The 17,258-nt window shown below is 47.9% G+C and overlaps 1 protein-coding gene across 2 annotated transcripts in view; it reads left to right on the forward strand.

Annotated features, from left to right (window-relative positions):
* The first annotated feature begins 296 nt into the window (after nucleotides 1–296).
* The window catches only part of Snx8 (sorting nexin 8), a 51,816-nt gene continuing 34,854 nt past the window's right edge, over nucleotides 297–17,258 (forward strand). The window contains exon 1 of one of the 2 annotated variants that reach the window (XM_042687054.1): nucleotides 297–351. Coding sequence is in view for 1 of the 2 variants with exons in the window: in XM_042687053.1 (XP_042542987.1) it covers nucleotides 12,573–12,666 (94 nt within the window). In the remaining variant the exon portion in view is untranslated. Of the gene's footprint in view, nucleotides 352–12,557; nucleotides 12,667–17,258 lie in introns of those variants that run through there. The other variant, XM_042687053.1, reaches the window with a different exon arrangement.

The raw sequence follows: 17,258 nt of genomic DNA on the forward strand, positions 1-17,258 counted from the left end.
GGGTTGAACTATTTGAGGCCCTTCCAGGCAGGCTTCAAAAGTAACTTTCATGTACGGAATTGGATGAAAACAAGATGGAAGTAAAAGTCAAGTACCACAGAAAGCTGGAAGTTCAGCAGATGGCTCTGATTATGCTGTCTTCACCTTTAAAGGACACCAATTGACTTACACTCCCCCCCTTTACGTGTCTGTGTTTAGACTCGTCCACTGACGAGGCCAGAGAACGGAAGAGTCCAACACTCGCGGGGAATTCGTAGCGAGCCACAGTGAGCAGCGCACCGACGACGACGACTGCACGGTGCAATTCAAAATCGTAAGCCAGGGACTTCAGCCACTCCTCCCATGGCAACCGTAAGCCTCCCTTGCTCGGTTCCGACGGCCACTCAAGTATGGTACGGTCCCCGAGACCGCGCCCTCACCGGCGGGAGAGCTCGGGCGCGTGACGCGCGGGGGCGGGGCCTGCGGGTTCTGCCTGGGGGAGGCGGGGCCTGCGGGTTCTGCCTGGGGGAGGCGGGGCCTGCGGGTTCTGCCTGGGGGAGGCGGGGCCTGCGGGTTCTGCCTGGGGGAGGCGGGGCCTGCGGGTTCTGCCTGGAGTCCACGTTACACGTTGTCGTGAGAGGTGTGTGTGTGTGTGTCTGCCTGGAGTCCACGTTACACGTTGTCGTGAGGGTGTGTGTGTGTGTGGTTTCGATCATCCTATAAAAACAACCAGGGTGTGTGTGTGTGTGTGTGTGTGTGGTTTCGAGCATCCTATAAAAACGACCAGGGTGTGTGTGTGTGTGTGGTTTCGATCATCTTATAAAAACGACCAGCCATGGAAGTGGAGCCCTTGAGGGTGTGTGTGTGTGTGTGTGTGTGTGTGTGTGGTTTCGATCATCTTATAAAAACGACCAGCCATGGAAGTGGAGCCCGTGAGGGTGTGTGTGTGTGTGTGTGTGTGTGTGTGTGTGTGGTTTCGATCATCTTATAAAAACGACCAGCCATGAAAGTGGAGCCCGTGAGGGTGTGTGTGTGTGTGTGGTTTCGATCATCTTATAAAAACGACCAGCCATGGAAGTGGAGCCCTTGAGGGTGTGTGTGTGTGTGTGTGTGTGTGTGTGTGTGTGTGTGTGTGTGTGTGTGTGTGTGTGTGTGTGTGTGTGTGTGTGTGTGGTTTCGATCATCTTATAAAAACGACCAGCCATGGAAGTGGAGCCCTTGAGGGTGTGTGTGTGTGTGTGTGTGTGTGTGTGTGTGTGTGTGTGTGTGTGTGTGTGTGTGTGTGGTTTCGATCATCTTATAAAAACGACCAGCCATGGAAGTGGAGCCGTGTGGTTCAAGTGCCATCCTTCCGCAGAAAAAAGCCAAGCGAGCCTGGCCCCGGTGGCTCACACCTGTAATCCGAGCTACTCTGGAGACTGAGATCTGAGGATCGCAGTTCAAAGCCAGACTGGCCAGGAAAGTCCGTGAGACACTTATCTCCAATAAACCACCAGAAAACCAGAGATGGTTCAAGTGGTGGAGTGCTTGCCTTGAGCTGAAGAGCTGTGGGACATCACCCAGGGCTTAGAGTTCAAGTGTAAGCATGATTGCCCACCTTTGGTCCTCAGCTTCACCCAGAGCTGCTGGCCCCTCCCTCTTTCCACCCAGACTCACCTGAACTTCCATCTACCTCACTTCCTATCCCCCAGACCCTGCTGCTATCTACATAGAGGCTGCCTTGCTCTCTCTCTCTCTCTCTCTCTCTGGGGCAAATATGTCTCCTCTAATAAACCTTCTAATAATCTTTCTCCTGTGCCTGTCTGCCTCCACGTGGTTCCCTGGGATGGATGTGATGGATCCTTTCATCAGGCCCCACGACCAAAAAAAAAAAAAAAAAAAAAAGGAGAAAGAGAAGAAAGATTGAGAATACAGTAGATCTAGTTTTGTCAGGTTGGGCCCTTGAGTGCCAAAAACAAATGGACTGGCTGACAGACCAGAGGTTGACAATCCTAGTTCTGAGATTTAAGACCAGAGGTTGACAGTCTTAGTTCTGAGATTTTGACTTAACAGTTCCAGGCTTCTGGGCCAGAATGAAGCAAATAGAAGGTTTATTGAGCTGGGCTTCGATTGCCCATGGCTAGGCACGAACACCTACTGTAACCCCTTGCCTTTAGCAGTAGAAGTTTGGAATCTCAGCCCTTAGATCTTGGCAGCTCCAGGATACTTCCAGGTGTTTGGCTGAATCTGCCATCATCTCTGGATGCCCTCTGAAATTGTCATGGTGCTGCTTGCTCTACTGCCACTACTATTGCTGCCTCTGCTATACCCAGTCATATTACTAGCTCTACTGCTCTACTCACCATAAAAATCAAAAGCGTGGGCTGGGAAGGTGGCTCAGTGGTAGAGCGCTTGCCTTGCATGCATGAGGCCCTGGGTTCGATTCCTCAGCACCACATAAGCAAAAAGAAAAAAGCCGGAAGTGGCGCTGTGGCTCAAGTGGTAGAGTACTAGCCTTGAGCTGAAGAGCTGAGAGACAGTGCCCAGGCCCAGAATCCCAGCCCCACGACCGGACCCAAAAAAAAAAAAAAAATCAAAAGCGTAGCCTAGGAAAGACAATGGAAGGATTTTTTTTTTTTTTTTGGGGTCATGGGGCTTGAACTCAGACTGGGCACTGTTCCTTAGATATTCAGCTCAAGGCTAGCATTCTACCACTTGAGCCACAGTGCCACTTCTGGTTTTCTGAGTGGTTTATTGTAGATAAGAGACTTTTCCTGGGGCTGGGAAGGTGGCTCAGTGGTAGAGCACTTGCCTTGCATGCCTGAGGCCCTGGGTTCAATTCCTCAGCACCACATAAGCAAAAAGAAAAAAGCCGGAAGTGGCGCTGTGGCTCAAGTGGTAGAGTGCTAGCCTTGAGCTGAAGAGCTGAGGGACAGCGCCCAGGCCCAGAGTTCAGGCCCCACAACCGGACCCAAAAAAAAAAAAAGAGAGACTTTTCCTGAACAGGCTGGCTTTGAACCCGGATCCTCAGATCTCAGCCTCCTGAGTAGCTAGGATTATAGGCCTGAGCTACCAGTGCGAGGCTGGAAGGAACCCTTTTGTTCTACATAATGTGGTAACACCAGGGGGCAGCACAGGAAGGTGTCTCAGGGTTGATCTGAAAAGAGCAGAACTGGCCTGCTTATGCAGCCAGGAAGGGGGTGTGGCAAGGAAGTTTACACCAATTGCAATGGTAGCCACTGGCTACCATTTAAGTAGATTGCTTTAGAGTATTTTCAGCTGTAGTTCAGTGAAAAGTCTTGCATTTGTTCCTACGAAACATAACTAGAAGGGAAATTCTGGGTCATAAAATAGCTTTATTAGAGAATATATATATATATTTGAATTTATTAGACATTAACAAGCTGTTCTTCACAGTTATCTACAAAGTATTACCTTCCCTCCAGCTATGTAGGAATATTCTGATTTCTCCTTATCTTGTACTGTGGCATTTTGTGGTTGTTTGAATTTGCATTACTCTGATGTAAGTAGATGTTTTACTTAAGCAGAAAATGAAATTATGAAAAGCATTTAGGATCTCCTAGAGAGCTGGAACACCTGGCTCTCAGAGATGCAGATGGAAGAGTGCTCATTGGGGCAGACATTGTCCTCCTGCCAAATACCCCACACTGCAGGGAACAGAGCTGGAGAGGTGTGCATGCCATCCACATCCACAAAGCTGCCCTGAGCTTTAGTCGCACCCGAGTGTTCTGGGTGGGGGCAGGGGGGAAGGAACATCTGCCATTTTCATAGACAGTGGGAAAAGGCTGTTACACATAGGATGGCAATTCCTCAAACAGATCCTCAGGTGAGGAATGGCAGACAGTGCTAAAATTGTACACTACTTTGAGTTGTTGTCTTAGGCTATCTCTAGATAATCTGTATCTAATCATCTAATTTACATATATGTCTGTATTTGGTGGTACTGGGGTTTGAACTGAAGGTTTTGCGCTTGTTAAGCAGGTGTTCTACTACTTAGCCATACCCCCAATCTCTTATTGTTCATCTAAATAAGGTTATTGGCCACTGAAATCCCCTCCCTCCCTATTTTTTTGTTTGTCAGGGCCTGGGCACTGTCCTTGAGCCTCTTTGTGCTCAAGGCTAGCACTACCACTTGAGCCACAGCACTACTTCCAGTTTTTGAGTGGTCAAGGCTAGCACTACCACTTGAGCCACAGCACTACTTCCAGTTTTTGAGTGGTTAATTGGAGACAAAAAAATCTCACGGGGACTTTTCTGCCCTAGCTGGCTTTGAGCCTCGATCCTCAGATCTCAGCCTCCTGAATGGCTAGGATTACAATTGTGAGCCACCAGCACCCAGCTCCCCCACCCCTTTTTAAAAATTTTATTTTGTGCAAGTACCAGGGCTTGCACTCCAGGCATTGTGTTCTTACTCAAGCTTTTTTGCTTATAGATTGTACTTTACTACTTGAGCCATGCCTCCAGTCCAGCTTTTTCTAGTTAATCAGAGATGGAGTCACAAACACTTTTTTGCCTGGGCTGGTCTACAATTATGATCCTCAGATCTCCTAGGTAGCTAGGATTTTAGGTGTGAGCCATTAGTGCCCAGTGTGTGCTTCTTTTTAGTGGTCCAACTTTCTCATATTTAAATATATGAGTTATTTGTAAATCCTGGCTTTAGTTGCTAAATTTATCTATTAAAAATATATTCTCTCAGTGTGTGATGTGTCTTTTCCTTTTGTTCTGCTGTTTTTGTCATACATTCCTGTCATACTGTATGACAAAATTGTTTATATTTATAATATTAGAGCTGGGTGCTGGTGGCTCAGGTTTGTAATCTTAGCCATTCAGGAGGATGAGATCTGAGAATTGAGATTCAAAGCCAACTTTGGCAGGAAAGTCTGTGAGATTTTTATCTTTAATTAACCACCAAAAAGCCAGCAGTGGAGCTGTGGCTCAAGTGTAGAGAGCTAGCCTTGAGCACAAAAGTTCAGGGACAATGCCCAAGCCCTGAGTTCAAGCCCCAGGACTGGAACAACAAGAGCAAAAACTTAGTTGGAACACAGCAACACTCAACATGTGGAAATCAATCAGTGTAATATAGCATACAAACAGGATGAAGATGGCAAATCACAGGGTTACCTCAATGAATGAAAAAGCCATTGACAATATACTTTTATGATAAAAGCTCAAAATAAAGGATATACCTGCACTTAATAAAGACTATCCAGGACATACCTAGAGCCAATGTGTCTCCAGCTGCTTTCTCTCCAGGATGGCAAATGAATGATTTTGACAGGGACCTTTTGCCTCAAGAGCCCAAAGTATTTACCAGTTCGCCCTTTGCAAAGCAAGTTTGCTAGGTGCTGGTGCCTCATGCCAGCTGCTTTCTCTCCAGGATGGCAAACGAATGATTTTGACAGTGATCTTTTGCCTCAAGAGCCCAAAGTTTTTACCAGTTCACCCTTTGCAAAGCAAGTTTGCTAGGTGCTGGTGGCTCATGCCTGTAGCCGCAGTTACTCAGGAAGCTGAGATCTGGAATATCATCATTTGAAGCCATCCTGGGCAGGAAAGTCCATGAGACTTTTTGTTTGTTTTTATTTTTGCTAGTCCTGGGGCATGATCTCAAGGCCTGGGCACTGTCTCTGAGCTTTTTTTTTTTTTTTTTGGTTGGTCGTGGGGCTTGAACTCTGGACTTGGGCACTGTCCCTCAGCTCTTCACCTCAAGGCCAGTGCTCTACCACTTGAGCCACAGCGCCACTTCTGTTTTTTTAGTGGTCTATTGGAGATTAGAGTCTCACAGACTTTCCTGCTGGGCTGGCTTTGAACCTGATCCTCAGATCTCAGCCTCCTGAGTAGCTAGGATTACAGGTGTGAGCCACTGGTGCCTGGCTTCTCTGAGCTTCTTTTGCTCAAGGCTTGCACTCTACCACTTGAGCCATAGCACCACTTCCAGCTTTTTCTGTGTATGTGGTACTGAGGAATGGAACCCAGGGCTTCGTTCATGTGAGGCAAGCACTCTGTCACTAAGCCACATTCCCAGTCCATGAGACTATTATCTCTAATTAATCACCCCAAAACTGGAAGTGGAATTGTGACTCAAAGTGGTAGAGCACTAGCTTTAAGCAAAAGAGCTCAAGGACAGTGCCCAGGCCCTGAGCTTAAACCCCACAACTGAACTCCCCCACAAATAAATAAATACACACACACACACACACACACACACACACACACACACACACACACACACACACACACACACACAAGCTTAAGCTGGGCACCATTAGCACATGCCTGTAATCCTAGACACTCAGGTGGCTGAGATTTGAGGATCATGATTTGAAGCCAGCCTGGGCAGAAAAGTCCATGAAACTCTTTCATTTAACCACACACACACACACAAAGCCAGAAGTGGAGTTATAGTTCAACTGGTAGAGTGCAAGCCTTGAGCAAAAAAGCTCAGGGACAGCACCTAGGCCTTGAGCTCATTTCCCAGGATTGGCACACACAAAATGCCCTCCACATCTATAACTGCTGTGGGTATAGATTTCTTTTACCACATGCTTTCTTCTTTTCCAAACATAGTACAGTCTTGCTTATTGTAGAATTTTTTTTTTTTTTGTGGGTCGTGGGGCTTGAACTCTGGGCCTGGGCGCTGTCCGTCAGCTCTTCAGCTCAAGGCGAGCGCTCTACCACTTGAGCTACAGAGCCGCTTCTGGTTTTCTGGTGGTTTATTGGAGATCGGAGTCTCACGGTCTCTCCTGCCCGGGCTGGCTTTGAACCACGATCCTCAGATCTCAGCTTCCTGAGTAGCTAGGATTACAGGCGTGAGCCACCAGCGCCCGGCTTATTGTAGAATTTTATATAAATCAAAGCATGTATTTATTTAATGTCTGGTTTTCTCTCCTCCAGATGATTCTGAGATATCTCCTTAGTGCTGCTGAGGGTCCCCATGACATGAATATATAACCATTTGTTTATCCATTTGGTTGTTAATGAACATTAGGATGCTTTCCAGTTTTTTGGCTGTTGTAACAGTTGCTCACGCTACCTCCTGCAAGTCTTTTCTGTAAATTAAATATGTTTTTCTTTCTCTTGGGGAACAAATCTGTAAGAGTAGAATCCTTGGCTCGTAGGGTGAGCATATGTTTACCTTTATTGCACTCTGCCAAACATTCTCCCAAATGAATTGCAGAATTTACATTTCCAACAGCACAGCATAAGGATTCTTTTTCTTTCTCCTTCCTTCCTTTCTTTCTTCCTTCCCTCCTTCCTTCCTCTTTCACTTTTTTCTTTCTCTTGTTCTCTCTCCTTCCCTCCCACACTTCCTGTCTCTCTCTTTAACAGTTTCCACTAACTCTGGCTAGGCATCACAGGACTGAGATACTCCTACCTTCACCTTCCTTGTAGTTGGGACCCATAAGTAAGTGTGAGCTACCACACCTGGCCTTAAGTACTAGAATTCTGATTGATTTACACTTTTCACATCCTTGTCCAACAGCCTTCCCTTCCCTTCCCACTTTCCCTCCCTCGTTCCCTTCTTCCCTCCTTTTTTTTCCCTCCCTCCCTTCCTCCCCACTCCCCTTTTGGTACCAGTCCTGGGGCCTGGACTTAGAGCCTGGATATTGTCCCTTAGCTTTTTCACTTAAGGTTGGTGTTCCACCACTTGAGCCACAGCACCATGTCTGGCTTTTTGCTGGTTAATTGGAGATCAGAGTCTCATAGACTTTCCTGCTCAGGCTTGGCTTTGAACCACAATTCCTCATATGCCTCTTAAGTGGCTAGAATTATAGGTATGAGTCACTGGTGCCTGGCTAGTCTTTTTGTTCTTTTTTATTTTTTGGTGCCAGTACTGAGGCTTGTGTTCTCCCTTGGTTATTTTCTTTCTTTTTCCTTTTTTGCTCAAGGCTGGAACTTTACTATTTGAACCATGACTCTAGTTAATCTTTCTGCAGGTTTATTGGAAATAAGAGTCTCTTGGATTTGTCTGTTCTTGTTGACTTCCCACCATGAGCCTCAGATCTCAGTCCCCTGAGTAGCAAGGACTACATGTGTGAGCCACTGGCACCCAGCTCTACCTCTACCTTCTGAGTAGCTGGGATTACAGCTGGGAACTACCATGGCTATATAGCTCTAATGTTCTATACTAAAAGTTCTGCCAGTGTGCCTACATTGGGTAGATCCCATCTTCCTGAATGGAAAGCAATAAACTTGACTCCATAAATAGCTGCACAGTCATTATGGAAGTGGATCCTTCCTTCCTTCCTTCCTTCCTTCCTTCCTTCCTTCCTTCCTTCTTTCTTTCTTTCTTTCTTTTTGTTGGTCGTGGGGCTTGAACTCTGGGCCTGGGCGCTGTCACTCAGCTCTTCAGCTCAAGGCGAGCGCTCTACCACTTGAGTTATAGCACCACTTCCAGTTTTTCTGGTGGTTTATTGGAGAAAAGAGTTTCACGGAGTTTCCTACCAGGGCTGCTTTGAACCAGGATCCTCAGATCTCAGCCTCCTGAGGTGTGAGCCTGGCACATGGCTGGAAGTGGATTCTTTCTAGGAAGCAAAATGTTAAAAAACAATTCTTTGAAATATTTTCTGAATGAAACAGGAATCTTATTCTTCAGAAAGGATCTGCACATGGCTGATATATTTAGTTAGATTTCAGAAGAACTGGGCTGGGAAGGTGGCTCAGTGGTAGAGTGCTTGTCTTGAATGCATGAGGTCCTGGGTTTGATTCCTTAGCACCACATAAAAAAGAGTTCAGAAGAACTCTCTGTGTTTGATATCTGGACTGAATTCCCTCTCTTGGAGGTGTTCTGGATTAGAACCAATTGTTTCCTCCCCCTGCCGCCTTCCAGCAGCAGCACCAGATTCCTTGTGTGTGCCAGGAGAATTGTCTTGTTCTGCTTCTCTGTTCATACACTGGGGACTTTTGGAAGCAGAGGTGTGAGTGCTTATCCCTGAATTGCCTTCCTCATCTTCCACTTGCACCGGCATTTGGTAGCTAGTATGCTCAGGAAATGTTCTTTGCGGAAACAAGAGAGGGTGGAAGTAGAGGGCAGAGATCCAAGAAAGTGAGAAGGCTGTTATGAACTGCAGACAAAAAAGTGCAGTCTAGCTGGGCACCGGTGGCTCATGCCTGTAATCCTATCTACTCAGGAGGCTGAGATCTGAGGATTGAGGTTCAAAGCCAGCATGGTCAGGAAAGTCCGTGAGACTCTTATCTCCAGTTAACCACCAGAAAACCAGAAGTGGTGCTGTGGACCAAGTGGTAGAGTGCTCACCTTGAGCTGAAGAGCTGAGGGACAATACCCAGACCCACAGTTCAAGCCCCACTACTGACAAAAAACAAAACAAAACGAAACTGCAGTCTCCTAAGGAGTTGCATGGAGTTGCTGGGACTGAAGGGCCAAGGGTCCTGACCACCCTTACACCCAAGAGCTATATCACCAGTCACTATAGGAGCCAAGGATCCCAGCACCACAGGAGCTGGAACACTAGTAGGTACTGTCTACTGCTGCCACTCACTGCTGCTAGAAGGCTTAAGGAGTTACTAAGGGCTGGAGCTGCTAGTGGTTAAAGTTCAGACCAATCAACCTCTAGCCTGAGTGCCTAGAGCCCTAAGTCTCTGGCTTATGGACAGCAGGCCACTCACTCTAGGCCATGGGGCTGTGAGCCTCTAGGCCTGTCAGTCCTGCCCCTGGATCCAGGGGATTGCAGGCCTTGGAAGAACATTTCCTAACCTCAGAATTTCTATGAGGGAGAGCAGAGGGGCCCTGTTTGTTTATAATCACTCCTGGCAGATAATTGAATGTTCCTCAGGTTATCAGAAAGTACAATCAAGATCCAGGGCCAGTGGGCGCTGGTGGCTCATGCCTATAATCCTAGCTACTCAGGAGGCTGAGATTTGAGGATAATGGTTTAAAGCCAGCCCAGGCAGGAAAGTCCATGAGACTCTTATGTCCAATTAACCACCAGAAAACAGGAAGTGGCACTGTGGCTGAAATGGTAGAGCGCTCACTTTGAGCTGAAAAGCTGAGGACAGCACCCAGGCCTAGAGTTCAAGCCCCACGACCGACAAAAAAAAAGATCCAGAGCCAGTGAATTACAGGCAATCTGACTTCAGAGGTGTTAATAAGTTTAATATATTCTATTGTTCTGAAAAAGTGAGTATTTTCTTTCTTTTTTTTTTGTTTTTGTTTTTGGTGTTGTCTATAGGGTTTGAACTCAAGGCCTGGGTGCTGTCCCTGAGCCTCTTTGTGCTCAAGGCTAACTCTACCACTTGAGCCATGACCATGACCCCACTTTTGGTTTTTGAGTTGTTCATTGGAGATAAGAGTCTCATGGGGACTTTTCCACCCAGGCTGGTTTCAAACCCTGATCCTCAACTCTCTGATCCTCAACTCTCTGATCCTCAACTCTCAGCCTCCTGTGTAGCTAAGATTACAGGCACGAGCCTGTAAGAAAGCGCCTGGCTTTTCTTTTTTAATTAGATTTATTTTTAAAATTTTCCTTAAATAGTTGTACAAAAGGTGTTCCAATTCAACATGTCAGTTGGCCCATTTTATACTTTCATGATGCTTGGCAATTTTTAGACTTCAATGAACTGAAAAATTGAATAAGAAGCTTGTAATCTTTGGGTGGCAAAGATACATGCCACATAATACCAGGAAGTTAGCAATGTGTGTGTCAGGGAATGTGAGCCAGGGAAATGCTGAGTGCATCATTTGGCAGCAGCAACAGCTGAAAGGAAGCCTGGGATGAGGGGGGATGGGGGAAAGGAAGTGGCCATCAGATGAGGTAGAAGGTTACAGGATACTGTGGCCTCCACTGTGACTTGGGAAAGCCAAGTAGTCCATTTGAAAAACAGCATGTCCTAGACTAGTTTATGACATAATAGTACTGTTTTTTATGCTTGCTGGGGTGATGGGTGTCCTGGTGTGCTGGGACAATAAGGTGTCTCAAGTATGGAGAAAGAATGTTAAAGACTAAAACTCAAACTTTAGAAATACTTACATTGCAGAGAGTGTCTGGAGCCTGTAATCCTACAGTGGAGATATGAGGATTGAAATTGGAGGTCAGCCTGGAAAAAGAAAATGGTAAAACTCCATGTCTTGCTGGGCACCAATGGTTCATGCCTGTAATCCTAGCTACTCAGGAGGCTGAGATCTGAGGATCACAGTTCAAAGCTATCCTGGGCAGGAAAGTCCATGAGACTCTTTTTTTTTTTGTCGGTCATGGGGCTTGAACTCTGGGCCTGGGCGCTGTCCCTCAGCTCTTCAGCTCAAGGCGAGCGCTCTACCACTTGAGCTACAGTGCCACTTCCGGTTTTCTGGTGGTTTATTGGAGATAGGAGTCTCACAGTCTCTCCTGCCCGGGCTGGCTTTGAACCGCGATCCTCAGATCTCAGCCTCCTGAGTAGCTAGGATTACAGGCGTGAGCCACCAGCGCCCGGCCCATGAGACTCTTATCTCCAATTAACCACCAGAAAACTAGAGCTCAAGTGGTAGAGTGCTCCCTTTGAGCTGAAGAGCTGAGGGTCAGCCCCAGGACCAAAAACAAACAAAAAACAAACCCCCTCCATGTCAACTAGTGGCTGGATGTGGTAGTGTATGCCTGTCATTCCCAGCTGCTGGAGGAAGCACAGGTAGGTGCATTGTCCAGACCCATTTGGACATAAAGCTAGACACTACTTGGAAATGTCGCTCAAGTGGTAGAGTGCCTACTAGAACTCAGCCAGGTATGTCGTAAGCACCTGGCTCTGAGTTCAATTTCTGTTATGGCCAGTATGAACCATTACCAAACTAGAATGTGATCCCATCTTCTCTTAATTCTACTGAGATGATTAGGAATCTCTTCAACATAGTAGATATTATTTTAGCTCTGGGAAGAGCAGATGTTTGCAGTTGTTTGACGATTTCTGCCGTCCTGTTCAAGCCCTCTATGCGTCAGTCCTCAGACACTGCCTCTAAGTGACCCCCCCTCTCACCTCTTTGAGAATAACGGAGACCCCTCTGTCTGGCCGGGAACTGGCGTGCCTTTTCCTGTATCACACCTTGCCCAGGGCTTGCCTGGCCTTTGGGTAATGGCAAGCGAAGCTGCGGCACATCAGTGAGTGGATGCAGGATGCGGTGTGTGGCTGAGCTGGGTGGGTGAGTGAGCTAATGTCTGGATGAGTCAGAGTGGGAGGTGGTGGGTAGGGGTGCCTGGGTGCATGGGGAAGAAAGTGAGTAAAGTGGCTCCGACCCAGGGGGTGACCCCAGGGGGTGACCGAGCGATCCAGGAGTGGGCTGAGAAGCGCGCCTCAACGCGGCGCTGGCCCCAATCAGGACAATTTCTCAGGAGTCCCGCTGGCACAGACGCAGGAGGGGAAGCCCTGGCCTGACCAAAGCCACGTGGCCGGGGCGGGGCAGGGCGGGGCCAGGGCGAACGGAGAGGGAGGGGTCTGGGAGGATGTGGGCGTGCCCGAACTGCGCCTGGGCGTCGCAGGGCATGACGAGACCAGTGTGGGCGTGGCTACCCGGACTCCGGCCCGGAGTGGGCGGGGCTATGCCGGACCCAGGCTGGCGTGGGTGGGGCTGGCCGGCGGGAGCGGGAGGAAGTCACGTGGGCGCGCGGGCTCACATGACTGGCCGTGCGATGGACCCGCTGCCCGCCGCGGCAGTCCCGGCGGCGGCTGAGGCGGAGGCTGACGAGGAGGCGGATCCCCCAGCGACAGGTACGGCGGGTGGAGGCCGGGAGGGTCCTAGGCTTGTGTCCTGGTAGGCCCTGGCCTGGCGGAGCCCTTCCTGCCCTGCGTCTTGCGCCCCAAACCCCTTCCCGCCCTGGGGAGCCGGGCGCGGCCGTAGCGGGCACCACCTGTCCGGGCCACACCTGGCCTGCGTCAAGGGACTTCGTGAAGAGGGACTGCCCCCCTCCCCGTGCCTGAGAGGTGCTGCGCCCGGGGGCTTCAGCGCTTGGGTTGGTGCGTGGCCTTGGGGACCTGCGACCTGGGACCCGGGATTTCTTCAGGGAGCTTGCGGACGAGCGGCTGGCGTTTCTTCAGAAGCTTGTGTTAATGTGTGAGCGTGCCCCAAGCCAGGATGCCGCTTGCCCCTAGGTTTAAACGTTCCTTTCCGTGGGCACACGTGCTAGTGGCTGCTGGTGACTGGGATGGTCTAGCCGACTCTGGCCAGGTGTCACCGAGGAGGTGATGGTCCAGGTGACTTCTGGAGGGATGGGAGAGAGACCGGTTCCTCCCTGAAAGGCAGGGCCAGTGGCCGTTACCTGCCAGGGCAGGGAGGACATGGTTACAGTTGGGTGGCATAGGCAGAACGTTTCTCCATGATTGAGCTTTAGTTCTATTTTTCCCCCCCTCTCGCTCTTCCTTGTGACTTTTTTTTTTTTAATGTTTTTTTCTTTTCTTTTCTTTTTTTTTTTTGCTTATGTGGTGCTGGGGAATCGAACCCAGGGCCTCATGCATGCAAGGCAAGCACTCTACCACTGAGCCACCTTCCCAGACCCATCTTCCTTGTGACTTTGTAAGGGGAGCCTGTGACAGTACCTGTTAGGTAGAACATTGGGTTGGAGCTGGGTAGGGACCCACTCCGGTCTGACTGGACTCTTTGGGGCCACTTGCAAATGGGAGCGGCTCTGACTGCACCCGGGGCTGCTACTTCTCAGCTTGTAAGAGTGGCCCAAGGAGGTGGTGGCCTAGGAATCTCTTGGTAAATACAAAGACTACTCTAAATACTGTAGACTTTCATATAGGACTCACCCATGGCTGCCATGAGTCCTGGTTGGTGTTTTAAGCCTGTAAATCCTAGCTACTCAGGAGGCTGAAAGCTGAGAATCACCAGGCTAGCAGAGGTAAGAGTCTCATGGACTTTCCTGGCGGGCGGATTTCAAGCAGTGATCCTCCAATCTCTTGTGTAGCTAGGATTACATTCGAAGAGACTCTTATCTCCAGTTAACCAGCAAAAAACTAGAAGTGGAGCTATGGTTCAAATAGTAGAGAACTATCCTTTAAAGAAACAGCTAAGGGGGGGCTGGGAAGGTGGATCAGTGGTAGAGCACTTGCCTTGCATGCATGAGGTCCTGGGTTTGATTCCTCAGTACCACATCAGCAAAAAGAAAAAAAGCCGGAAGTGGCGCTGTGGCTCAAGTGGTAGAGTGCTAGCCTTGAGCTGAAGAGTTGAGGGACAGCGCCCAGGCCCAGAGTTCAGGCCCCACGACTGGACCCATCCCCCCCCCCCCAAAAAAAAAAAAAAAAAAGAAAGAAAAGAAAAGAAAAAGAAACAGCTAAGGGGCAGTGCCCAGGTCCTGAGTTCAAGTCTCAGTCCTTCTATACATAAATAAGAAGTGGCTGCCACATAAGGCTGTGATTTATGGAGACTAGCTCTGGGCTCTTGGGCCTGCCCTTTCTTTGACTTTGCCAGGAATTCCTACAGGTAGCTGGTCTTCCTTGGGGGCAGTGGTGATTTTTACCAGGAGGGCTAATTTTCCCCCAGCCATGTGGCCTTGGACAATTTACACAGCATTCTTATAAATGCATGAGTCTAAAATGTTGGGTTTATCAGAGGTGAGCAATTCAGCCAATGGATACTAGGGGTGAGTGTGTGTTGGTGGGAACCTTGGTTGGGTGCGCTAAAGTCAGAAAATGAATTACATCAAGAGATAAGAAATGTCTGTGTCATATCTTTTTGACTTCTTGAAGGAACAATGTGGGTCATGGATATATGACTACTTTGTCTTCTTGTCTACATAGCTTGAGCTGCCTGTAGTACTCTGTATAGGCACTGTGAGGTCTGTCTTCTAAGTTCCTTTGGGATTGCTATAAAAAGTTGTGCTCATTGTTAAATGGAGTTTGTATTATGTTTGGATTAGTTGACATTTAGGCTGTGACTGTGATGGTAACTCCATAAAACTTAACTTTCAGTTACAGGACACTTGGACAAACCCCGTGTTTGAAGAAATCTAGAATGTTAAAGATCAAGTAAAAGTCCCAGCATGTTGAGTCACCTTCCTGTATCAGTTTGCATATTTGCATATTAATACTCAGAAATATGTGTTTCTGGATTATCTTGGTGGAACACATCTGTAATTCCAGCACATTTTTGTGTGTGTGGTACTGGGGCTTTAAAACTCAGGGACAAGGTGTGGTCTCTTAGCTTTTTTTTTTTTTCCTTAAGACTAGTTCTTTACCACTTGAGCCACAGCTCCACTTCTAGTTTTGGCTTAATCCCAGCACTTGGGAGGTTAAGGTAGAAGGATCGGGATTTCTAGACTAGCCTGGGCTACATAGTGAGACAGTATCTTAAACTTCCACAAAAAAAAATAAAAAAGGGCTGAATGTATGGCTCAAGTGGAAGAATGTCTGCCTAGAAAGTAGGAGACTGAGTTTGAACTACAATACCACTAACAAAAGAAAAGGAACAAAAAAAAAGAAAAAAAGAAAAAGGAGAAAATACCCTGTGTGCATGTGCTCTGCTTCTCCTTAGCATACTGAATCATCCTCCATTGCTGCAGCAGAAAATTACATTTAGTGGCTTAAACAATACAAAATTATCAGCTTATGGGGCTGGAGGTCAGTCCAAGTTTCCTCAAGCTAAAGTGGGGGTGTCAGCAGTCTTGGGAGGCTCTGGCAACGATTGTCTTCTGGCCTTCCAGCTTTTAGAGGCTTCCATTCCTGGCTCCTGTTGTCTTGGCCTAGGCTCGTTGGCCCTGCCTCTGCTTCTCTTCCTGTCTCCTCTTCCACTTTCCTTTTTCTTCAGCTCAGTCTTGTATGCTCTGCTACTTAGGCCATGCCCCCAGTCCTTTGGCTTTGGTTTGTTTTTCAGATATGGATTTGCTTTTTGCTCAGGCCAGCCTTGGACCTTAATCCTCCAGCTTCTACTTCCTGAGTATTTGGGGCCACTGGTATGTGCTATCAAATACACCTGGTTTGTTTTTTGAGAACAGTTTCAATAATTTTATTAATACCAAGTGCCAGTGGTTCATACCTGTAATTATAGCTAGTCAGGAGGTTGAGATATGAGGCTCAAGATTTGAGATGAGTGGGCTGGGAAGGTGGCTCAGTGGTAGAGCGCTTGCCTTGCATGCCTGAGGCCCTGGGTTCGATTCCTCAGCACCACATAAGCCAAAAGAAAAAAAGCCGGAAGTGGCGTTGTGACTCAAGTGGTAGAGCGCTAGCCTTGAGCTGAAGAGCTGAGGGACAGTGCCCAGGCCCAGAGTTCAGGCCCCACGACTGGACCCAAAAAGAAAAAAAAAAAAGATTTGAGATGAGCTGGAATAGACAGATCCAAGAGATTTATTTTATTTTATTTTTTTTGGGTCCGGTCGTGGGGCCTGAACTCTGGGCCTGGGCACTGTCCCTCAGCTCTTCAGCTCAAGGCTAGCGTTCTACCACTTGAGCCACAGTGCCATTTCTGGCTTTTTTCTATTTGCTTATGTGGTGCTGAGGAATAGAACCCAGGGCCTTGAGCATGCAAGGCAAGCGCTCTACCACTGAGCCACCTTCCCAGCCCCAGATCCAAGAGATTTATATCTCTAGTTAACTAATAAAAGGTTGGTTGATATCTCTAGTTAACTAATAAAAAGTTGGAAGCTACCAGGTGCCTGTGGCTCATGCCTGTAATCCTAGCTACTCAGAAGGCTGAGATCTGAAGATCACGATTTGAAGTCAGCCTGGACAGACAAGTCCCCAAGAGACTCTTATCTCCAATAAACCACTCAAAAACCAGAAGTGGCACTGTGGCTCAAGTGGTAGAGTACTACCCTTGAGCACAAAGAGGCTCAGGGACAGCATCCAGGTCCTGAGTTCAAGCCCTACAACTGACAGAAGTAACACAAATGGCAGAGTACCAGCCTTGAGTGAAATAGCTAAGAGACATTGCCCAGGCTCTGAATTCAAGCCCCCAGGACTGGTACCCCAAAAAGAAAGAAAGAAATGAGTTCTTTATAATATTCTTTTTCAGTATTGGGAGTGAACTCAGGGCCTCACACCTGGTGGCAGGAGCTTTGTCATTTCAGCCATTCCCTATCCCTTTAATACCATTAAAAAATTTTTCCTTCTGATGTAGAAAAATTAAGATAGAATATTTCCTCTTCTCTTCTCTTCTCATTTTTGCCAGTCCCGTGGCTTGAATTCTGGGCCTGTGTGCTGTCCCTGAGCTTCTTTTTGCTCAAGACTAGGGCTTTATCCCTTGAGTCACAGCTCTACTTCTGGCTTTTTCTGTGTAGTTTATCGGAGATAATAGTCTCATAGACCCTCTTGCCTGGGCTGGCTTTGAATCATGATCCTCAGATCTCAGCCTCTTGAGTAGCTGATAT

The sequence above is a fragment of the Dipodomys spectabilis genome, unplaced genomic scaffold (genome assembly GCF_019054845.1).
Source record: "Dipodomys spectabilis isolate Male_0828 unplaced genomic scaffold, ASM1905484v1 ptg000098l, whole genome shotgun sequence".
Classification (NCBI taxonomy): domain Eukaryota; kingdom Metazoa; phylum Chordata; class Mammalia; order Rodentia; family Heteromyidae; genus Dipodomys; species Dipodomys spectabilis.